Source organism: Schizosaccharomyces osmophilus, chromosome 1 (assembly GCF_027921745.1).
Source record: "Schizosaccharomyces osmophilus chromosome 1, complete sequence".
NCBI lineage: Eukaryota > Fungi > Ascomycota > Schizosaccharomycetes > Schizosaccharomycetales > Schizosaccharomycetaceae > Schizosaccharomyces > Schizosaccharomyces osmophilus.
In genome coordinates this window covers 4,365,497-4,387,964 of record NC_079238.1, presented here as the reverse complement: position 1 = coordinate 4,387,964, position 22,468 = coordinate 4,365,497, and the positions used below count along the sequence as shown (strand labels likewise).

At 38.5% G+C, this 22,468-nt stretch overlaps 9 protein-coding genes across 9 annotated transcripts; 4 read left to right on the top strand and 5 right to left on the bottom strand.

The window, feature by feature from the left end:
- Nucleotides 1-113: 113 nt before the first annotated feature.
- On the bottom strand, nucleotides 114-746 carry pga1 (GPI-mannosyltransferase II complex subunit Pga1; the record flags this gene model as incomplete). Its single annotated transcript, XM_056180784.1, has 3 exons — nucleotides 114-241; nucleotides 298-418; nucleotides 459-746. 3 exons carry the CDS (start codon nucleotides 744-746, stop codon nucleotides 114-116), a joined length of 537 nt encoding a protein of 178 aa, XP_056036884.1.
- A 245-nt stretch (nucleotides 747-991) lies between these two features.
- ptb1 (geranylgeranyltransferase II beta subunit Ptb1) lies at nucleotides 992-2,218 on the top strand (the record flags this gene model as incomplete). Its single annotated transcript, XM_056180783.1, has 6 exons — nucleotides 992-1,048; nucleotides 1,106-1,256; nucleotides 1,318-1,434; nucleotides 1,502-1,717; nucleotides 1,771-1,904; nucleotides 1,955-2,218. The coding sequence occupies 6 exons, from the start codon at nucleotides 992-994 to the stop codon at nucleotides 2,216-2,218; spliced, it is 939 nt and encodes a 312-aa protein (XP_056036883.1).
- A 61-nt stretch (nucleotides 2,219-2,279) lies between these two features.
- On the bottom strand, nucleotides 2,280-4,223 carry snu66 (U4/U6 x U5 tri-snRNP complex subunit Snu66; the record flags this gene model as incomplete). Its single annotated transcript, XM_056180782.1, has 1 exon — nucleotides 2,280-4,223. The coding sequence occupies one exon, from the start codon at nucleotides 4,221-4,223 to the stop codon at nucleotides 2,280-2,282; it is 1,944 nt and encodes a 647-aa protein (XP_056037066.1).
- A 314-nt stretch (nucleotides 4,224-4,537) lies between these two features.
- On the top strand, nucleotides 4,538-5,331 carry pam17 (TIM23 translocase complex-associated motor subunit Pam17; the record flags this gene model as incomplete). The annotated part of the gene is made up of 4 exons (XM_056180781.1): nucleotides 4,538-4,948; nucleotides 5,022-5,100; nucleotides 5,164-5,195; nucleotides 5,257-5,331. The coding sequence occupies 4 exons, from the start codon at nucleotides 4,538-4,540 to the stop codon at nucleotides 5,329-5,331; spliced, it is 597 nt and encodes a 198-aa protein (XP_056037067.1).
- A 995-nt stretch (nucleotides 5,332-6,326) lies between these two features.
- dbs2 (Usp (universal stress protein) family protein) lies at nucleotides 6,327-8,309 on the top strand (the record flags this gene model as incomplete). The annotated part of the gene is made up of 3 exons (XM_056180780.1): nucleotides 6,327-7,976; nucleotides 8,031-8,132; nucleotides 8,190-8,309. The coding sequence occupies 3 exons, from the start codon at nucleotides 6,327-6,329 to the stop codon at nucleotides 8,307-8,309; spliced, it is 1,872 nt and encodes a 623-aa protein (XP_056037072.1).
- Nucleotides 8,310-9,077: 768 nt separating this feature from the next.
- mug143 (Schizosaccharomyces specific protein Mug143) lies at nucleotides 9,078-9,440 on the bottom strand (the record flags this gene model as incomplete). The annotated part of the gene is made up of 1 exon (XM_056180779.1): nucleotides 9,078-9,440. The coding sequence occupies one exon, from the start codon at nucleotides 9,438-9,440 to the stop codon at nucleotides 9,078-9,080; it is 363 nt and encodes a 120-aa protein (XP_056037073.1).
- A 400-nt stretch (nucleotides 9,441-9,840) lies between these two features.
- hul5 (HECT-type ubiquitin-protein ligase E3) lies at nucleotides 9,841-13,147 on the bottom strand (the record flags this gene model as incomplete). Its single annotated transcript, XM_056180778.1, has 5 exons — nucleotides 9,841-9,889; nucleotides 9,940-9,996; nucleotides 10,043-10,751; nucleotides 10,800-10,894; nucleotides 10,944-13,147. 5 exons carry the CDS (start codon nucleotides 13,145-13,147, stop codon nucleotides 9,841-9,843), a joined length of 3,114 nt encoding a protein of 1,037 aa, XP_056037074.1.
- Nucleotides 13,148-14,287: 1,140 nt separating this feature from the next.
- pabp (major poly(A) binding protein Pabp/Pab1) lies at nucleotides 14,288-16,222 on the bottom strand (the record flags this gene model as incomplete). The annotated part of the gene is made up of 1 exon (XM_056180777.1): nucleotides 14,288-16,222. The coding sequence occupies one exon, from the start codon at nucleotides 16,220-16,222 to the stop codon at nucleotides 14,288-14,290; it is 1,935 nt and encodes a 644-aa protein (XP_056037075.1).
- Nucleotides 16,223-18,112: 1,890 nt separating this feature from the next.
- Nucleotides 18,113-22,243, top strand: SOMG_01983 (transmembrane transporter; the record flags this gene model as incomplete). Its single annotated transcript, XM_056180776.1, has 1 exon — nucleotides 18,113-22,243. The coding sequence occupies one exon, from the start codon at nucleotides 18,113-18,115 to the stop codon at nucleotides 22,241-22,243; it is 4,131 nt and encodes a 1,376-aa protein (XP_056037068.1).
- Nucleotides 22,244-22,468: the final 225 nt, after the last annotated feature.

Genomic DNA, 22,468 nt, shown 5'->3' with positions numbered 1-22,468 from the left:
AAAAACATATTTAAATGATTTAGACTCATACTTAGAATTAATAGAATTTTGATGTTTGCTCAGCTTGTATGCAGTCTTAATAGAGGTAAACGTGAACTAGTAGTTTGTGAATATCAGTCCTGTTTTTGTTTTTTTAGAATAAAAAAAGCAAAAGGGATGCTAGAAACTACTAATGCTGTAATCACAATGACAGTGGGTATAACACTGCTGGGTAAGAAACCCAAAATCAGTGGATCCAGATCTAAGTAAAATTGATGAGTATTGTGTCGTTAGACTCAGTAATAAAACATAGCTTACCAATTTGAACAGGAACTGGACGTGGGTTTTTCATGAGAGAAGTATTTGCGGAATAGAATGACGCGTACAGGTGCAGAAGACAATGGGTATCATTCCAGGCAAGGTCGATATCAGAAGGGTACTAAAATGTCAGAATAAATTAAGAAATATGTTCAACATACAACAGCTGGCCAAGAGGCTCTCAACTGATACCAGGCGTTTTCTTTTAAGCCGCAGGCTTGCAACGCAACTATGGTTGCGGATTCGGAAATGCCCTTTTCGGAATCAATAGGATATGGCTGCAATAATAATGTTTGCGACAAAGCCTCTTGTACTTTTAGTTGACAGCTTTTACTCCTGTTGTTCGAGTGAGTTGCTTTAAAATTAATGATTTCAGTGTTTCCTAAAGTTGAACCGAACAAGTGAAAAAAAAACGTTATAATAAAAAAGAATGAATAAGTATTCGCCATTTGTTAGTCCTTCGAATCAATTGAATTGGAATGAAAGTTATTAAACTTTTGTTGTTGACGTTTTATTAAAATAGTAGATTCACCCTTTTGTTTGTGGAACTTGAAAATAAAAGATATAACAAACAGGTATATCTAGGATTATTTATAGAATCAAACGTATAAGGCACTAATAGCAAACTTCAGAACAGAACACGCACACTGCTTCTATGTTGGGATGAACACTCACTCTTAAAACCATCATAGTCATGAGTATGAATTTAGAACGAAGCAAGCACTTAAATTATTTGAATAAATTAGGCCAGGTATGAAGATAAAAGGAGACTTAGATTATTTAGTGACTTACGCGTTTTACAACATAGGGCCAGGATGAATTAGACTTTTGGTTGAAAGAACATTTACATGTTAGTGCTATTTATTGGAGCTGCATGAGCTATTGGACCTTGAACAAGAAAGAAGAATTACAAAAAGAGCAAATTGTTTCGTTCCTGCTATCATGTCTTACAGAGTCAGGTTTGTTAATGACTTTTCTTTTTATTTCCGTATGATGATTTGCTAATTGAGATTTTTATAGGAGGATTCGCCTGCTATCCTGGTCATGATGATCATATTACCAATACTGTTTATGCAGTTCAGGTTTTGTTGATGCTGGATTCCTTAGATAGAATCGATCGGGATAAAGTAGCTTCTTGTATGAATAATCTTTGTTTTTTTATTTTTAATCCTTACAGAGCTTTTCTAACCTGTATTTTATTCAGATATTATCAACCTACAGAATGAAGACGGGTCGATGAAAGGTGACCGATGGGGTGAAACTGATGCTCGTTTTCTGTACGCCGGCATAAATTGTTTGGCGCTTTTGGGTCGATTAGATATGTTAAATAAATCAGCCGCAATTGATTGGATTCTTAAATGCCGTAACTTTGATGGCGGATTCGGTTTATGCCCTGGAGCTGAAACGCATGCTGCTTATGGTAGGCTCACGTTTACAGATTGCCTCTTATCATGTCCTAACATTTCTTTTTAGTTTTTACTTGTGTAGCCTCTCTTGCTATACTAAAGCAATTAGATAGTATTGATCAAGATTTACTGGGCTGGTGGCTCAGTGAGCGACAAACCAAAAACGGCGGACTGAATGGCCGTCCTGAAAAGCTCCCAGATGTAAGTTTGAAAACCTCTTTTTATTTTACTATTTACTCATCGATCCTTAGAGTTGTTATGGATGGTGGGTACTATCCCCATTGGCAATCATCGAAAAATTGGAATGGATAGACAGGAATGGCTTGATAAGCTTCACACTAAGCGCACAAGACCAAGAGACCGGTGGCTTTTCTGATCGTAGAGAAGACATTCCGGATGTCTATCACACATGCTTTTCCCTAACGGCTCTGTCCTTGCTACGATACCCAGACTTGGAACCTATAGATGCACGATTTTGCCTACCGCTAGAAGTAACGAAGAAATATAACCTCTGATGATAATTATTATTGATTATTGCATATAATTAAAGTACATATACATGAAGTCATGCCTTCATTATTCAAAAATTGGCTTTCTTTCTTCTTTTTTCATGTCTTCAATCTTTCGTAACCGCTTCTCTGTCTTTGCTTTTCCAGATCCTTTTCCGTGAAATTGGTGTGATAATAAATATTTGTATGCTTCTTTTGGCCCTAGTTCAACTCCAAATTCATCAACGTAACGAATGTTCACTTCAGGTTTATAGTCTTGGAACTGTTCCATTTCAACCTTGGCAATAAGACGATCCCATTTTTCATTCTCCCGTTTGGCATACTGTTCACGCTCTTTTTGAGTCATGTGATTCAGCTTTCCACTAGCACGATCTTGCTCTTTCTGATGCTTTCTTTGATCTTCTAACTCACGTCGGGCATTCTGTTTCTTTGCAAACCATTTATTGTATTCTTCCTCTCTGCGCATTTTTTCTTGGGCTTCTTCAGAAACCTTAACAACACCTTTGTTTTTAAGGATATTCAACACTGTGCCAACACCGCCGGAAACGAGTGGTTCATCTTCGGGGACGTCGGTTGCCTTTTGTGACGGCGATTGGGATCCGTTATCTTCAACAACAGCTTCCTCCTCTTCAGGAATGACATTTCTGGGTTCAAGGTTAGTTGGGATGGTAACAGTATACTGATTTTCAGAAGCCTCTTCGCCTTGCTTCTCATCAGGGTTGACAGAAGGCTCTGCATCGTCTACTTGTTGAAGAGAATCAACAAAAGATCGAGTGTCATTAATAATCATTCCTCTAGAATTAGTTTCATCTTCATTTTCCTCCTCTTCTATATTTTTTTGGTTTTGAACATGCTCTGCAAATTGTTCAGGTCGTAACATTCTTGCTCTCTTTTGAGCAGTTCTTCTTTGTAAAGCCAAAACATCCTGCAAATCATCATCTTCAACGACTGACTGACTATTCAAACCTTGTATTTTTCTCTGAATATTCTCCTGTTTTTCTTTAGCTGTAAAGGTTGGGTTTTGTGCTTCAGGTACATTTCCTTCTGCAGTGGTTCCTGACTGGAATTCATCACCTTCAATATCGTCAAGTTTACGCTTTCTTCTATCTTCTCTAGATCGGTTTTTCTTGCTCTTTTTTATCTTAATATCTCGATAGTCTGAAACTGCAGGCGTGGAAGGAGTGGTGTCTGAAAGTGAAATCCGAATACCTCTGTTAGCGACCGATTGTCCCTCATCTGCAATATCCTTTCCTTGAACTAAGGCATTATTCTCTCCGATGACAGTGACTCCTTCCGTGAAATCCTTCTTTGGTTCAGAATCATTATTAATTTCTCCTTCGTCTTCATAAGGCTTATAGCCAGCATTCGCTTTTTTTTCTTCTATTTTTTTGAGAAGGGCCTCTTGTTGCGCAATTTCATTGCTTTCCAATAAATCACCATCATTATTTTCCAGAACGTCGGAATCACGAAGAGTTAGCGTTAAATCGTTTTCGGAATTCAGTTTCTGAAAATTGTGAGCTATACGTATTCCTTCCAACGAAGCCCCTGTTTCTTTGGGAAGTTCCTTAGCGGGTTTCTTTCTAATGGGTTTTAAAACCTCTTTGGGCGCAGAGCTTTCGCTCGTATTCTTCTCTAATGCTTTTTTTCTCATTTTTAGAACCCAAGAGCGTGTATCATCCGAAGATGCTTCTTCTTCTTCTTCGGTAGCCAGAATGTCAGCCAAAGACTTTCCCTGTACACGTCGTCGCTGATCATTCTTTTGGCGTATACTTTGAAGTTTGGATGTGATTTCATTTTTTTCTCTTTCATTCCGTTTTTTCTCTTCTTCTTCCTTCCAATTCTGAAGAGCTGTGGCCTCTTGGTCAAGCGAAGATGTAGGTTGTTCTTTCTGGTTTGGTTCACTTTGTCCAGAATTATCTGACACGTCCAAGGGTTTTAAGCCTAAAGAAATTCGAAGTCTATTTGTCTCCTCGATGGACATGGAGTCCGTTGCTCCAGCATTAGCAGACATGTTTTTTTGGAATCGGTCAAATTAATACGAATCACCAAGAACAACAGAGATAGTCAATTCAATCCTAAAATCCTTTAAAAAAATTTAATATTATACAAGTAATACACAAGTCTCACCGACAATGACTAGCAACACGAATATGTTGCATTTGCAGGATACCTTCATTCACAGCTTTCTTTCTTTTCGACTAGGAGCCAAATAGTGAATTTGAATGCGCGCACTGTTTAGGATTGTGCACTTCGGTAACCGAGACCAAATATGAATATGCAAGAGAGCACGGATTCCCTTTTTACTACCAAAAAAGTAGACTAGTTATGTATCCAGTCTTAGGAAGCGGATTGAGCCGCTTGGGCGCGGGAAATGCAAAAATTTTCCCTTCAGTTTTCCGTTCTGTCAAGAATGTTCGAATGTACGCGTCAGAAAGGGAACTTCCAAAGACGACGACAACATTGGATTGGCCTACGTTTCTCAAATTGAGAAAGAGCCGACGCCGCTTCGAAACTTTTACTTCCATTCCTACAGCCGTGCTTGGACTTGGTGTAGGGTCCTCATACTTTATGACACGCGCTGTTGATCCTACTGTGACCATGATGGGATTGGACATGTTTACGATATATGTTTTAGCAACGATTGCTTCTGGTGCTTTTGGATGGTTAATAGGACCTACCCTAGGACGTCAGGTCTGGACACTGATTAATCGCAAGCAAGCGAATCAGATTGCATACGTATGTGAGAAGCTGTTGAAGCCAGCGAAAAGATTCAAGTTAGATGTCTTTGCTAACATTCATTTTATTTTAGCGTGAGGAGGAATTCTATAAGCACTTGAAGAAGAATCGTGTCGTTCCTTCGATGGAAAGCTATTCCAATCCTATACCAGGTATGTCTTGTGCTTCTCAGTGAAGAGATGTGAATGTATATGGCTAACGAGTGATGTTATTAGATTATTACGGAGAAAAGATATTTTCCTTATGGGTATGTGCGAAGAAGACAGGCTTCTTTCTTTAAGGAATTGGATTCACTAACAATTTTTTAGGATTATCGCCGTTGGCTTCGTGATCAAAAAGCGTACGTTCAACGTTCCTTCTTACGCACTACCCCAAAAAAGTAATGCTATGTTTGAGATGTGATGATATCCACAAAAGGATGGTTTCTTGTTTCTTTATAAATTTTCCCCCTTCCCCTATTATGATGACAAGGTCATCTGAAAAGGCTATTTACTTATTGTGTTGATGAATGTATTATTTTTGGTAATTCTTTTCTTCTGTTATTCATGACTACAATACATATTGATCCAGTGCAGATTTGGAAATAAGTGCGGGATTGGTCATCAAGTATTTCATCGCATACTCGTCCCGGTATTGACGATTTTAAATTCTCAAATACACCATACAGATTATTTTATGTGAAGGATGAAACATGCGGAGAATGAAGTGTTCAAAAGAAGCAAATCCTAAAACAGAAACAATCAACCATATGAATATGAATATGCCTACAATATCTGGCAGTCTTGATGATGGCTTATAGATGAATCGTTTAGCGAGGTCGTTGTCGGGAAAGCAAAGGCTACACGAAATGTTGAACATACGGATTATACTATGGTTTCTATAACCCAAGTGGCTGTAAAGTTTTGTTTCTAATCGAAAGAAAAAATTAAAAATTAAAACAAAACAGCAGCTGGCAAATTCTCTTTTCTGTTTGTGTTTAAACAAGAACAATATATAAACTACATGTAAGGAAAATGATGCTTACTTCTTTTAAAACTGTCATCTATTTGTCGTTTTCTGATGTTGTAGGGACGTGGTCCAAAGACCAAGGAACAAACGAGTTTTTAGCTAAGGAAGAATGACAGAGATTTCATTTTTTTCATTTTATGAACAAATCTATCCAAGCCGTTTCCCTTCCAACTGTATATTTTATTGCATGGATCCGTTAGGACATAATAAAATAAAGATACCGAGTGCATGTGCATTGCGCTACATCGTAACATGAGCTCCGTACATACAAATGATCAAATCTACCGATTTCAATATTTCCCCATTACAAAAGTATACATGCTTTTTGATGTCAATTGTGAACTATTAAGATACAATTGTATTGTTACTAATGTCATCGAGGACATATGGTGGTAATTCGCTGGCATCAGCGCTAGATGAAGAAAGACTAGAAGTTCTAAAATGGATGAAAGAAAGGGAGGAACAGAAGTATCGCGAGTTATGCCTTGACTATGATCCGGTAATCCGTGATTACTGTTTTATTAAACCCGGTGATGAAGGATTCCGAGTAAAGTCGGAGGATATAACTTCTTTACCTCATTACAAAAACCCTCCTACATCAAACGAATACAAGAAGGACAAAGAGAAAAGTACTCAAGAAGAGGAAAAAAGAAAAAACATACCGTCCGAGAATTCAAAATCGCTTGCCAAGTCAAGCAGCAAGGTCTCCGATGTGTTGGCCTCTCCATTATTTTCTACTGATTCCCCTCCGAATACATCGCATAAGCGGCATTCATTCTCCAGTGTATCCTCAAAGTCATCTTCAACCGACCAAGCATATGCTGCTCTGCATCCTTATGGCGGTTCGGAGCTGAAGAAGTCCCCCGAGCCGAATCATCAGCGAAGTGTTTCTTTTGGTAGTATGCCCGCGTCTTCTTCTTCCCTTTCTCCTCTACAGATTCCTTCTACGAGTGCAACAACAGCAAAGCATTTCTCTCCAAAGGAACCAGCGAAAACATATAACAAGTCCAATACTACTCCAAGCTCGCCAGTGACCAAGCTTTCCACGTCCCCAAAAGATACCCCTTTAGTAAGCCCGAATATTCCTCATTTTGTTGTTTCTCCTCCTTCTATCTCCTCGACTTCTGAAAATCGCAGGACGAACAAGGATGAAATAGGTTCTCCATTGGGAACAGAGAATTTGCTTGATGAAAATGGAGAACCTCTCCATTTAGCTCGTTCTTTACCTTCTTCGTCTTCGGAAGACGAAGACGAAGATGATGACTTTTCTTCTCATTCAGAAGCTGAAGGATTACAAAGTACAAGCAGACCTCAAGTATCTATCGACGAATCTCCAAAACTTTCTCAACCTCTAGTTAGCAAAAGAGGAAAAACGAGTAAAAGAAGTCGTCTCCGGAAATTGGTAGGCGCTCCTTTATCAAAAAGTAAATCGAATTTTAGCGATGACTCACATAGGAAAGTAGATGCTAACGTTTTACGCCGATCTCGCTCTAATCCAAGTCTTTATACAGCACATGAGCTCAGGTCCGAACCTGTACGCCCGAATACGAATTTTGTATCAACGCACGTCGATAATTGGTACGGTTCTGACCAAGAAGAAATCGAGCAAGACCTGCGTATAGCCAAAAACTTGCAATTGAATATTGGTCCAACCCGATGGATTCCTAGCGCCAGTCGAACAATCCGACGGATTCGCAGAGGAGATTTTCACAGCGCAGCTAGTAACTCAAAACGAAATAGTACTTACTTTCTTACATTGGATTTATCCTCCGAAAGTTTGTACGCTGCTGAGTGGGCTGTTGGTGTCCTTTTACGAAAAGGTGATACTCTTATTATAGTCGATGTGATTGAATGTGATGATCCGAAATTAGAAATGGAACACATGGAGTCTACGCAGATGGAAACTTTAGAGAAAGTTACAAAGAGTATTTTGAAATTACTTAGTAAAACAGTTCTCGAAATTGAAGTGAACATCGAAGTTATTCATCACGAGAAGGCCAAGCACTTAATTGTGGAAATGGTATGAGTTTTACGATTCTATCGCTTTTCTTGGGCATTACTAACTAAAACATAGATTGATTATGTCGAGCCGACTCTAGTTGTTATGGGCAGTCGTGGACGCAGTCATTTGAAAGGTGTACTGCTTGGTTCTTTCAGTAACTATTTGGTCAACAAGGTATGAAAATCCTAATTGTTTTATCAGCGAAGAGCGAAAGTTATTAACTTAAATTAGTCAAGCGTACCGGTAATGGTTGCTCGTAAACGGTTGCGAAAAAACAAGCACCGGTTTGAACGTTCAGCTCGCCTTGCCAATAATCTTGCTGATGCTATAGTAGATGAAGTGGGTCGCTAGTTTTTGCAAAGGTTATGGATATTTATGATATTTGATGTCTTTGGGATGAATGATGCCGTATTAGTTAAGGCTACAGTTTTTATGAATCGTTTTCTGCATGCGTATACCTATTGCTTTATAGACTAATAGATGAATGAAAATTTGCTAGAAATATATCCGTATATTTGAAAAAATGTCATTTGTTTGGTTTTTATTGGAAAAAAATTTCAAAGAGAGGCATCTAGCTAATAGTTTGATGATTATGTCTTGAGATGAAAGCTGCTCACAAAATTGAATGAATTTTTTTTATGAATTATGCTTTCTTTGCTATTCTGTTTTATAGTACATGATTGATTGCTGCTTAATTGTCATTTACTTTTTTTATGGTAAACATTATGTTCTTCCGTTTGCGCAATTACTCTTTCAAAATATCTTTTTTTTTTCTTTTTTTTACTTATTATATATGCTATGATGGAAAACTCACGTTCTGTAATGCCCAGAAGCTGTATGTCTTGAACCATAGCCTCAGAAAAATCAACCACGATAAGCAACAAAAGGAAAAGACTTTGGCAACGTCAATTGATATATATATCAATAATGACTTTGGGGATTCACAGGAAGAAATCGCCATATATCACGAACATTATCGTTAATCATTAGAAAGAACGTACAAGATGGTAACCACTTGGAAAAGTTGAAACCATAAATGACCTGGAAAAGTAATTGGGGAATCATGCAATGTTATAAAGCTTGTAATGAAGAAGCAAGTATTCAAACCTCTACCTTCACTTATGAAGACTCTGGGTTCTTGTCTCCAGACTTGAGTTTTCTGGCGGCTAGTGTTTGTTCTACAGCTTTTCTTAAAGGAGCAGGTGCATCTTTCAGTAACTCTGGGTGCTTTAAAATAACATCTTCAACGGCAATGCCATCTTCTGCTGCAGATTTAACCTTGACGTTCCCCATCAAATTATTAAGCATATCTTCTTCCTCGTCAACAGAAGGGACCGCAAAGTCTTGATCTGAAGATGTTTTCTTCACTTTTGAGGTGAATGCACGAATGGCTATCCCCTTGTTTCTGGAAGCAAAAACAGGCAATTGCACTGGAAATTTATAAAGCGTTTTAAGAATTGGAGAAACAGAATTCTTAAACATCTTAATGTGCGAAAGGTTCACAAGAAATCGTTTTTTCCTTGTGTCTGCTGGGTATAAGTTATTTGCAGAAAAGGCGGGGTTTACGAAGAGGTCCTATATACTTGGGATAAACGTCATTATGATTTGTTTTCACTTTTGCTTAAGTTTTTGTTAGCGAAATAAGAACAAAACTGTTTAGCTGTAAATGTGAAATGAAAGTGAAAAAAATGACCTTTAATTCGTTTGGATCTTTATTGTTTCATGGAAAAGCTTTGCTTTTATTTAAGTATGTATATTAGGAACCTGAAAGAAACATTTCATAAGTATAAACTTCATCAACATCATTCATTCTTATTTATTTATCCACACATAGAGAAAAACCCATTTTAACATTGGTAACAAACAACAAAATGGAACATGTTCAACTGAATCCAAAACCACCTCCAGAACGAACAGATACAATTAATTTTCTAAACACTTGTTAGTAAGGACTTTTGTTACAAGATCTTTAATTGCTTACTCTTTTAACGTCTGTTTAGATGTATATATAGGTAACTTTAACAAGTTTACGCATGTGCTAAAGTAATGTTAAAATCATTATGTCAGAAATGTTCGAAACATACCTTGCAGTAGGAAGTCTGGATTCATCTTCGCCATTCGTCCGAATGCAGAACGCTGGCATAAGAGCCTTAAAGCCTAAAATTGGTGGTCTGGCAACACTCGTGACAAACTTAACAAAATTCCGCTTATCTTCTTCATCAAGCTCTCGAAGCACTTCCCAAAACATTTGAATAGTAGGAGAATTCAAATCATAACCTCCAGCATAAACCGTGTTCTTTTTCAAATCATTCACATCGATAGGTACCGGATCTCCTCCTACCAAAACATGAATCTCGTTTTCATGGAACATGGCCAGCCAGTGAGGATCAATAATTTGCGTAAACCCATTTGTAAATGCTCGGCATTGCTTTGATAAACGTGCATTCAAATAGTAATTAGAAATTAAATGAATGTATTGTAACCGGTTGTCGTTTGTTACTGCCACGTTTCCTCCATTGGGAATCAATTCAATGACATTGCGAACACCAAATTCTTCATGAACGACCGTGAAGTTTAGGGCCAAATCGTTTTCTACATCACCGTCATAATTTTTAAGGAATATTAACCCTTCATACAAATTGTTATCCAAACTTGTCAAATCATCAAAATAACTAGGATGACCTAGCCACTTTGAAACGAAAAATGCAGCAAATGCGGCGTCTATCTGAATTCCTTCATATATGCACTTGCCGATCAGCATTCCTAAGAATTCGTAGCAACGTAGTCGCTCAACTATAAAACACGATTAGTCTTCGCAAAATCTCATACGTCTTAACTTACTATCTTGTGCATATCCATGTGTGTTGGGATACAGTAGATGCGCCTTCGTTTCGCTAAATAAACCATAATTGATATCAAAAACAGTTTTGCATATACTAGAAACGTTAGTGCCGAATGATCAAATGTAGTCTTCGATTTGCTTACCTTGTTAAAAATTCTTTCGTCAATCCACCTCCGTCAATTCCTTCCTCTACTACGCCATGTTCGTCCACAAAAGTGATACGAATGGATCCTTTAAACATTTTTCCTAGATTATAAAACGCATCAAAGCCGTCATCAAAAATTCGGTTTCGGCGAATAACTGCATGCTTTAAATGACCAAATGGCTGTATGAATCCATTTGCCTGCTTATCCATTGTTATAAGCTGTTGAAGTAAATGGATGCGAAAACGGAATGGCAAGAAAAAGGAGCAATTGTTTAGTATATTTAGTTTTGGTCTTGATTCATTGTAGTTATCAACTTTCATGCCGGAAGATAGATCTACATCCATATTTGAAGCAGACTGTGCCTCTTGCAGGGCTCCTGCTTCGAATTCGGTCAAGTTGAAATACTCTTCCATCAAAAACATATTATCTCGTACATATGGTTTTCGATAATTGATCCGAAAGAGTCTTTGAAGCAGAGATGTTGAAGAAACCCTAAGCTGAGTTACATCTACCAATGAGTTATCATTAACTTCTTTTGATGTGTTAACATCCCAGTATAACCCCAAAACAAAATTTTTCAAAAGAATGCATAGTTCTTCTCGCACATTATATAACGGATTGTGCTGGACGCTATGAAATTCTTCGTCAATCATTGTAAACAACATTCGAGAGTAAACGTCAAGCAGGAACTGAAGTTGATGCCAATAAGCTGAATCAGTTTGCATAATACTCTTGACATCAACCTTTTTTGAGAATAACGAAAATATGGGAGATTTGGTAAATATGTCCCAAGAATATTGCACGAACGACATGTTCGGTTCTACGCGTAAATGGTCGATTAAGGATACGTACATCAATATCGAAGTGCGATTTGAGGGAAATAGCTTTAGTATAGATGAGAAAAAATGTGAAACACTTAATATAGTAGTACTCGTAATCTCAGAGAAGACCTTGGTTATAAAGTTGGATGATAAAGCTTCAGCAAAAACTCGTTGCACGCTAAGTATTTGTGAGGTTAACAAATTTCCAAATTGCTTAGCAACGAGTTGTATATGGGTATAATAGTCTTGGACGAATGAATATTCCTCATCCTCGTCGTCGTCCAAGTCTATAGGAGCATTGAAGCGATTTATGACAGAATTTTCAGAATGTGTATAAAGGGCGTCCAAAACTAGTGAGGAAAAAAACCATAAAAATGAAGATTCAACTTCTGTATGTAACAAATGAAGGCAGGCACCTCCCATACAAAATAATTTTGAAGTGTCCAAGCTTAATAGAGAAGACATAATATCTTCCTCTTTGGAAAAAGACATTGAAGGAAATACTTTTGAAACAACCAAGCTTGATGAAATATCACCAAGCAAAGATTCATAAGAGCGGCGCGTAAAAATATGAAAGATAAAGAATTGTTGAACTCTATTATAATTATCTTTTGTCTCATCAAGCGGGCTGAAAAGACAAAAGACAAACGAACTCCTGAAGTTGGAGAATTCTTTTTGAAGGTGAAAATATTCGTAAAAGGTCATTAAACAATCGTAGTAATCAGACATTTCATGAACTTCAAGAAAGACAGAAAGATATCCTAAAGTTTCCAACAAGAGACATAAATCTGAATCAAGTCTAGCTTCCTTACTTATTTGAAGTATGTTTCTAAATGACTTCAAACAAAGGGTGGTAAATCGTTGCCATACCCATGGAAAACCGAGAACAGAGACTTTTGACTTAACTGTACAAAGCCTTGACAGTTCTGATTCCTCGACCTTATCATCCAGTTTATTTGGGTTATGTTTCGAAGACGTTGAATCATTGGGGGTAACTTCACGATGCAAAGAACTAAGCAAATCATAGATTATGCTCCGAAAAGCTTCAAAATCCAGTTGAGGGTCAGCAAAAATAACAAATTGCTGAATACATTCTTGCAATTTATCCCAGTCCGACATGTCGAGCTTTTGCGCACCGGCCGCTAAGTAAGTTTCGTACCATTGTGAGCGGAATTCATTCTTTAATCGTTCCCTGCAAAGAAGTCCACGGGAAAGAGACTGCAACTGAATAGACACAGACTCTGTTCTACGTCTTTCCTCGCGATTTTTACGTTCAATCGCAGCTTTTCTTACCAATTCACCACGATCGTTTGTGTTGCGTTTTCCGCCTAAATTGACGTTTCTTTTTGCTTTAAACGTTCCTTCAAAACTCAATGGCATTGAAAAGACGGTAGACTAAATGTTTTTGCTTCAATTTCTAAGGAAAGGCACTTAATATACTATTGAGATGGTTATCTTCAGAAAACCCACTCTATCTTTTCGTTTGCAGTCAAATAAACTGTAAATTCAATGCTTCTAATACAAAGACCGTTTCAACGTAAAATATGCAGAGGTTTTCTGGTTTTGGGTGCGTGAGGCGGAAATATTACTAACTATTCTGGTCTAAGTAAACGTTGTGTTTAAACGAACCCAAGAAATAGTTGGTAATGAAATAAAGAATATTTATAATAAATAAAGTAGGATTTTGTAATTTGTCAAATTGAGAACGTCGACAGTTATGTTTCCCTGCCAGGCTCGTTTTGCTTTGCCCTATGACAAATGCTTACATAAAGCGACTTTTCTTTTTCTATACTAATTTCAATTAATTTCAATTAAGCATGGTTTTCTTAATTATTGTTTTATATACTATGTTTAAATCGCAATTTTTCTGTTTTAAACACAACTCTTGATAAACATTCATTGCAAACATATTTGCTAAATAGATATCAAAATTTAAGGCATTTAGTCTTAAAAAAAAAAAAGAATTGTAATCACTCTATATGTGCAAATCCTTCTGACGAGCTTATGTATTAGGACTCATGAATATAGGGCGTAAAAGTTCTTTCTGTTCTATGCAACAAATGTAGAAGAAAATCTTTTTGATGGAATGTAAGGCTTCCATTTACGTTTTGAAGATATCTATAATTAAATGGCATGAGCGGTTTTTCTTTCATCACTTCCCTACACTGTGAGAAATCCACACTTTATTGTTGTAGAATAAGCATACACAATACTCCTAGTGCTTTCTAGCTATACATGAGAACATATCAAACTCAAATACTCATGTAGACGAAATACAACCTTACTTACAGTCAACCATACCCTATTTTTTTTTATATTGTATTATCCAACCGGATTCTGCATTTAAAAAATCTTTCACGGAATTTTAAATCAATCACCGCACATACATAAAATGCAAAACAATTTCCCTGTTAAACGAATAAACACCCAACGTTAAGATATAGATTATACTAAATTCCTACAGGTTTCTAACCTGGATTTCAATTCTTACAAAGTATAAGATCCATTAATCGAACTACTTTATTGCTCACCGGCAGGCTCTTCATCGGCAAATTCGTGCAAGACATTGAGGGCCTCATCGATACGCTCGCTAAGAGCAGCATCTTCCTCAAGAAGTTCCAATAACTCAGAATCTTGCATTTCCAAAAGCATACCAGTAATCTTACCAGCAAGTTTCTCTTCACGCATGAAGATCTTGGGGTAGAGCAATTCACCAAGAACTTGCTTTCTGTTCTCCTCAGGAACAGCAGCCAAATCGGCAGCAGTGAATCTTTCAGGCATATCAGGAACAGCAGATTCGGCAGCCTCAGGCTGAGGAACACCACCGGGCATCATCATAGGACGACCTTGAGCGGGGACGGGAGCGGGTCCACGAGGGCTCATACCAGGGTAAGTGGGAGCGACACCGGGGGGAAATTGAGGAGGCATTCCGGGGTACATAGGCATAGGGCCATTGTGACCAGGAACCATGGGCATACCACGTCCGTTAACGGCAGCAGGGATGGGGTAACCACCGGGGCCATACATGAGAGGGCCACCACCGTATTGAACAGCAGGGATACCAGCGGCAGCTGCAACTTGTTGTTGTAAACGGAATTGGTTGCGGGCTTGAATTTGGGCTTCCAATTGAGTACGACGAACCTCCTTACGTTGAGCAAGGGCAACATACAAAGGCTTGCCAGCGAGCATGCGCTGGTTCATTTCAGTAACAGCCTTGTTAGCCTCCTCAGGGGTAGTGTAGCAAACGAAACCGAAGCCCTTAGACTTGCCTTGTTCATCAGTCATAACCTTGGCGGAAGTGATGGTACCGAAAGCAGAGAATTCGTTCTTAAGACGCTCATCATCAACTTCATCCTGCAAGTTCTTGACGAAAAGGTTGACGCCTTGGTATTTGTTCATCTTTTCCATCTTAATTTGCTCATAACGTCTGCGGAGCTCATCTTCACGTTCGTGCTTCTTTTGAGCGCGGCCAACATAGAGCTTCTTACCGTTGATTTCTGTATCGTTGAGCTCATCGACGGCCCTTTCAGCATCCTCATGGTTAGCGAAGTTGACAAAACCAAAACCACGGGGCTTGTCAGCTTGGTCCTTGACCAAAGAAAGAGAGGTGATTTCACCAAAGGGAGTAAAGAGATCACTGAATTCTTGTTCGGTGATTTCAGTGTCAAGGTTTTTGACGTAAACGTTGGTGAAGTTAGCCTTCATTTGCTCAAACTTAGATTGACGCTCACGACGGCTAACGTGGTGACCAACGTAAACCTTTTTGTCGTTCAAAAGCATGCCATTAACGTGCTCAATGGCTGCGTTGGCAGAGTCGACAGTGTCGAAATGAACAAATCCGTATCCCTTAGAGTTGCTTAGCTCATCGACAGCAACCTTACAGGACAAAATCTTGCCGAAAGCAGAGAAAGTGTCGTGCAAAGCCTTGTTATCGATAGCTGGATCCAAGTTCTTAATGAAAACGTTGCCAGTACCCATCTTACGCAAAGAAGGATCACGTTGAGACCACATGATACGGCAAGGACGGCCCTTGATCAAAGTGTAGTTAAGCTCGTCCAAAGCCTTGGAACCGTCTTCCATGTTGTGGAAGTTGACATAAGCATAGCCCAAAGAGCGACGAGTAACGGCGTCACGGCAAACACGAATGCTTGCCACAGGTCCAATACTGTTAAAGAGCTCAAAAAGCATAGCTTCAGTCACACTGGGGTCGAGTTCACCAACATATAAGGAAGCACTAGAGGGAGCGCTAGCAGAGGGGTTAGCTAAAGAGCTGGTGGTAGTACCAGGGGTACCAGCACCAGAAACATCACCGGAAGCAGCTTCCTCGGTGGGCTTTTGGGTTTCAGCTTCACCAGCACCAGATTCCTGTTGGTTGGTAGCCTCAACAGAGGTAGTGGGCTTAACTTCGCTCTCAGCGGCGACGTCAGCTTGCTTATTCAGATCCGTAAGAGCCATGGCGTTTTCAGTAATTTAACTTGGTTTTTATTGTATTTTTCCAAATTTTTTTATATTATAGAATTTGTGGTTTGCGAAGGAAGAAATGTGAGGTGGGAAAAAATTTAAATACAACACTAAACTCCGTTATACGGTTGGACTGTTAAAAGGGGAAATTTGAGAAATTCACCACGACAGAAAACAGTATGTTATAAATGAAAATTTTTAATGAAATTTAAATTAAAAATAATAGTTGTAGAAAAACTCTCGTTTTAAGAAACCTATTTGATGGTCGATTCGGCAGAAAATTTTCCATCGTAGAACCGAGCCGAACGAATGTGCTTCTATTTGAATCCCATATATGTGAAAAAATCAAATTCAAGAGACTGAAGTAAAGACAGAGAGTTTATATCCGCTAAAAATCCGAGATAAAAAACAATATCCATCTTTGCTTAATCCTTGATACCAGCTTTAGACCGATCGGTTTCCCAATTCCCAATTAAATGAATGGTTCTTTTGACTTGTTTCTTTCTGTATTGAATGTCATCATATTCATTCCATCTGGCAATTGATGCGCCATTAAATATGATTTACAAGACGCCAGTGAATCATAGAATGACAGCTACGTCCATTTCAACCTGGTTTGTGTAAATAATATCGTTGGAAGAAATGTATATACCAGTCAATTCATCTCATCTATGGAAAGCAGAACCGCTGCTACCGCATGAAAGCATATTTGCTCTTGATCCATTCTTTCATGCATAGGGTCTAGTTCTTTGCTTCTTTTATAACAGAGTTTCAGCCGTATAAGATGAGTTAAATCTCTATTACGAAGAAAAAAGGGTGTTGCTCTTGACCGTAAGCGGGTTTCATGCACCTTGGAGACCGAATCAACACATGGTTTTTCACAGTAACTGTCTCTGTTTTCTCTACGCAGGCATTCCACATTCATCACGTTCTCCATTGTTAGTTGTCTTCTCCATGTATGCCTTTTTTTCTCGTGCTACCCATCTTTGCTCCATTGGCTTGCTTCTCTTCGCTCTTTCTACTTTCCTGTTCATTAAACACAAAATCGAGCTTGTTTTTCATCTCTTTACGGGATCGCTCTGTATAGCATAAACCTTTATCAGGTCTGTTTTATCAGATCATCCTTCGTATACTCTCAAATCATGTTAATGCAGCATCTTGAATCGTAAAATCTATCTTCCTTTAACTTTTTTCTTTTAAATATTTTTTTCAGTTTCAACTCCTGAAAGAACCCACGTAAAGGATATCTTTGCTCTTAGATTCAGGTTTTTTGTTAATATAATATTTCCTCCTTTTTCTTATATAGATGATTTGTTAGGATCGCCTTCCTTTCTACTCGGTGTTCCTCTTCATACGAACGCTGCTTCTGACATTGTGTATAAACACATTGATTGATTCCTCTCCACTTTTATTCTCTATTCTTCTGTTTTTATTTCCTTTATGATGCGAACTCGCTGTTTTTGATTCATCGTATATTCAATTGCTTGTCTGTGAGCCCGTACTTAGAACAAAACAATCCGCCCCTTTGTTTGTTTGTTTGTTTACAATTCGCTTTCTCGTATCCCACGATAGGTAAATTCGCATCGAAACAGTTGAAAGGGAATGTACCCCTTTACACCGATTTTTGATTTTTTCGTATCACTTTTTGTTTGTTAAATTGCTTTTCATTGTGTAATTACATAATTCTACTAATCTTGGTTTCTAAAAAGTCCTAACCTTCTTTTTGATACGCTTTTTTGCTCAAATCGCTTGCCACTTTTTGTTTACCTCCTTTGTGTTTTTCAATTTTGCACTTCTTTTTTTTATTTTCCCCTTCCTGAATCCCCTTCTAAAATACTTTCAGATCTCGTTCTGTATGCGCCTAAATTCTCTTCTTTCTACCTCATGCGAAATTCAAACGTTTCGTTTTACATAGACTCCCCTCATTCTCGCCCTCCCTCTAATTCTATTCCCACTATTCAGCTGAGCAAAGACTCTTCATCAGCTCGTTATGAACCATTTACACCTTCTCCCCTCTCTCATACCACCCTCCCTCACGTTCCTCCTCCTCCCTCTACCTCTAAATCGCACTCCAACCTTTCTACCATTCAATCAGCGCTTGCTCGTACCTCCGACTACCCTCATCACTCAAATCCTCTCCTCGAGCCCTCGACTACTCCAATTCCACACACAAAATCCTCCCCTAATATTCTCTCACAGCACACTTCATCCTCTCGCTCCCACCACAATTCCTCAAAGTCTGAAGATGGTGATGAATCTGAGTCCAGAAATTCATCTTCTAGTGCTTCTGTTCATAGTTCATCAAATCTTCCCCGATCTTCTCATTTGCAATCTTCTGGTCATTCCCAGCATCCTCGTTTTATATGTCCTGAACCGGTTTCGAACCTGCAGCAGGATGAAAGGCTTTTTCTTCATGAGCCATCGACCCAACAGCCTTCCAGAGCCCCTCATGGCCAGTCTGATTCCTCCGTTTCATCTCCACGTCCTAATGCTTTACCGGAATACAGGACCATGCAATCAGAAAAAGACCCTTCTCTAGATCTTCCAAAGCAGCCAGCAAAACTATCTAAGAAGCGTTTTAAACAGCTTTGGCGCCGATGCAAACAGCCTTCTACTTGGAAGGTTCCTTCGTGCATTCAATGGATTCCCAAAAATTTAACTCGAAAGGGGATTAAACCTGTAATTCGTTCATCAATTAATACTTGGATAGCTTTCCTTCTTCTCATATGTGACCATACTAATAAGACTTTTGGTATGGCTAGTTTCTTTGCCGTAATTACTTCTATGCTGGTACCTGCTATGGAACCGATAGCTCCTATGCTATGGAAGTGTACCTTTCAATTTCTACTACTATTTACCACTTATGCTTGGACTGTCTTGGCATCTAAACTTGCTGCCGTCTCTCGTGGCTCTCCATCCAAAGAAAAATGCTTACAAGATGCCATCGCTGATGGATTTCGCTGTAGTGATCCTAGCCAAGGAATGCAAAAATGCTTAACAGAAGCAATTTTTCAAAGTTATTTTGTTCGTCCTCTACCTTCTATTATATGGGCCCTTTTCGAATTTGTCGCTTGTGCTGTGTTAATTCGTATCAAGATGAAGTATAAACCATTAAATTTCCCGTGTGTCTTTGGAATTATCTGTGCTGCAATAAGCGCAAATTATGGACCAATGTATCCTTACTTTTATCCTAATGTTGGTTTATTTTTCATTATCCCTAATTGTGTACAAACCGCCATTACTGTCGGCTGCACACTCTTTATACTTCCTGAGACATGCAATTTTTCATACAATTCTATGTTGTGTACTGTTACAGAAAATACAAGAAAATATATGCAAAAACAAATAGAAATGTTATCCCATTCTCCTACTTCCGAGGGTTGGAAATCATTTGCTTCTACATTGGAAAAGGATGTTGCTGATTTGAAAAGCCTATTAACTAAAATGAAATCAAATGAAGTCTTCTTGGATACTGAATTCTCTTATGGTCGTTTGAAGGGTCAAGATTTGGTATCCTTGCAAAGACTTTTTAGGAAAACAATTCTTCGTCTGTCTTCTTTTTCTTATTTCTGTAAGCTTATTGAGCATAATATGCAAATTTATGACGAGGATACAATGGAACAAGCTGAAAAAGCAACCCTACATTCTAGAGTTGGGACACCAGCGCCTTCTATGCGATCTGCCTCGCCAAATCGAGCTGCTTTAGAAATCAATCAGCTTTGGTCTCCAACTCATCGCCGTACAGTTTCAAGCCAGACGGAACAAGAGAGAGGTCGAGTTGCATCAGCAAGTCAGTTAGTAGTACCTACAGAGGATAATGTGAGAACGATCGAATCTGCCATTCCGTACAATTCCTCGTCAGCATCTTTAGATGATGGTAATACTCCTCACCGTCATAATCGAACGCGTTCTGCAATAACTATAGCAGCTGGTAATCTTCACAGCCATCAAAGGAGTCGTCAAAGTTCGATGGGCTCTAAAAGTCACCGAAGTCGTAGTCGTTTGCGAGGAGCATTTGGAAAGATTATCAAGCAAACCAAAAAGTCGTATAAGCCAGTAGGAATGTTAGAAGCTCAACATTACCTAGCTTTGGAAAATAGATTGCCATATAATCGACCTCAATTTCTTGACTCACTACTTTCTGTTTTAAAGTCGTCATCTGTGGATTTATTTGACCAAACGATTTATGCTTTGGATGCTTTGGATGCTTGGCTAAACGAAGCTAATCATGATCGATTTAAGCATATTTTTTCTAAAAAAAATCAGAAAGAAGCTAGCGAAAGTCGTCTTCAACTTATAAAGTTACATTACGATCATTTGTCTGAGGCCCTTTCTGATTTTGAAAAGGAGAAATGTTTTGAAGCTCGAAAACCTTACGAGCCATTATTCCAAAATGCGGACACGGAAGCCTTTTATATGCATTCTTTAAGGTCGCTTTTTGTGGTTTATTATTACGAATCTCATTTAATGCAGGCCGTGCGAGGTGTTCTGCAGATTTTAAATACTGTCATCGAATTAGAAGGTAAACGTTCACGTCGGCGCTTATGGTGGCCTCTGAGGACTCTGAGAGCCAGTTTGTATTCTCAGCTCTCCGGACATGATGACTTCCATGACGATGTCGAAGATGTCGAAAAGGATCTCAAGGAGTCAAGCACGCAAGCTCGTAATCCAGATGCTGACAGCCCATCCAATTTGTACCATGTCATAGGTTTACATACAATGCGTTTGTTGAAATCTGTGTTTAGACCCATGAACGTTTTTGTTTTGAAAGTTGGAGCACTAGCAGTAATATGTACAATCCCTGCTTTCGTTAGAAATTCAGCTCGTTGGTATTACTATAATAGAGGATTATGGGCTGTAATTCTGGCTACGATGAGTATGCAACGTTATACTGCTGATACTGTTTACGGATACCTCATGAGAGTTGTTGGCACTTTTTTTGGTACTGTTGTGGGTATGATCATATGGTATACAGGTAACGGACATGGCCTAGGAAATGCCTACGGGTTAGCTGTGGTTTTAGCAGCCATGCTCCCATTTGTCTTGTTTGTTAGAGTCCATCTAATAATCTTAACCCCAATGCCATCAGTTATTTTTTCAGTTACAGTAGCTCTTGTTGTTAGCTACTCTTGGAAAGCATATCACGAGCCTGGAATTGTAACATTCGGAGTTGGTTGGGACGTTGCCTATCGTAGGTTCTTGGTTGTTCTGGCCGGAATTACAGTTGCTTTTATTTTTTCCTTCTTACCCAAACCTCTTACTGCAAGATATGCTGTTCGAAAAAGTATTGGAAATAGCCTTATCGAACTTGGAGCACTTCATTGCGAAATTTCAAATTTTTCGCGAAGAGTAAACCATGAGCATATTGACACAGAAATCCAAAGCAAGATATTAAACCTAACTCAGACAGTCCGAGGTTTGAAGGATAGATTATCTATGGTAAGTTATGAACCTTCCGTAGTAGGAAAATGGCCAATGGAAAAATATGAAGCTCTCTGTGAAACCGAACTATCGTTGTTGAATTTACTTAATTCGTTAATGACGACCTTTACAACCCTCGACGACGAGTGGATGTATGCGTTATTAAGAAGGATCGGTTGGTTTGATCATAAGTTTATAGCTGATCAAATGGCTGTTCTTTATATGTCTTCAAATGCCCTACAAACTGGTAATCCTTTACCTCAGATTGTTCCTGCTCCTTTAGTAGACCGGTTTTTCAGTAAAAGTGGCGATGTTTTCTTGCCCCCTGTTTTCAACGATACCCAGTTTCAAGAACAGAAGGGGCTAAGCTATGATATGCTAAGTAATATGAACTACCTAAATTTTGCAGTCGGTTGTACCATTGCATATGCAATTGTCAATCAGATCGATCGAATTATGTTTGTTACGAAATCTTTATGTGGTGAAATATACGATATGGATGAATGGCCTTTCTTAATGGAGGATGAATACGGCTTCTTAAAGAAAGAACCTGAAGTCGCTGAACAGCAACGACGGATGCACGATATGATTTAATGCGAAGTCTTCTTATGAGTTTTCACGAAAAAAACCCCCTATTAACTTGATCTTTATGTAAAATAGTGTCGTTTCTTCTTTTGGAAGAACGAAAAAATGTTATGAATTTTCTTTCGTTTATCAAGCTTTTGAAAGCCACTTTATTGAATAAAATTATCTATGTAACTTGTAAATGATATAAGGTTTGTTTCAGTCTAAAATTGGCTACTGGATAAGTTTTCGAGC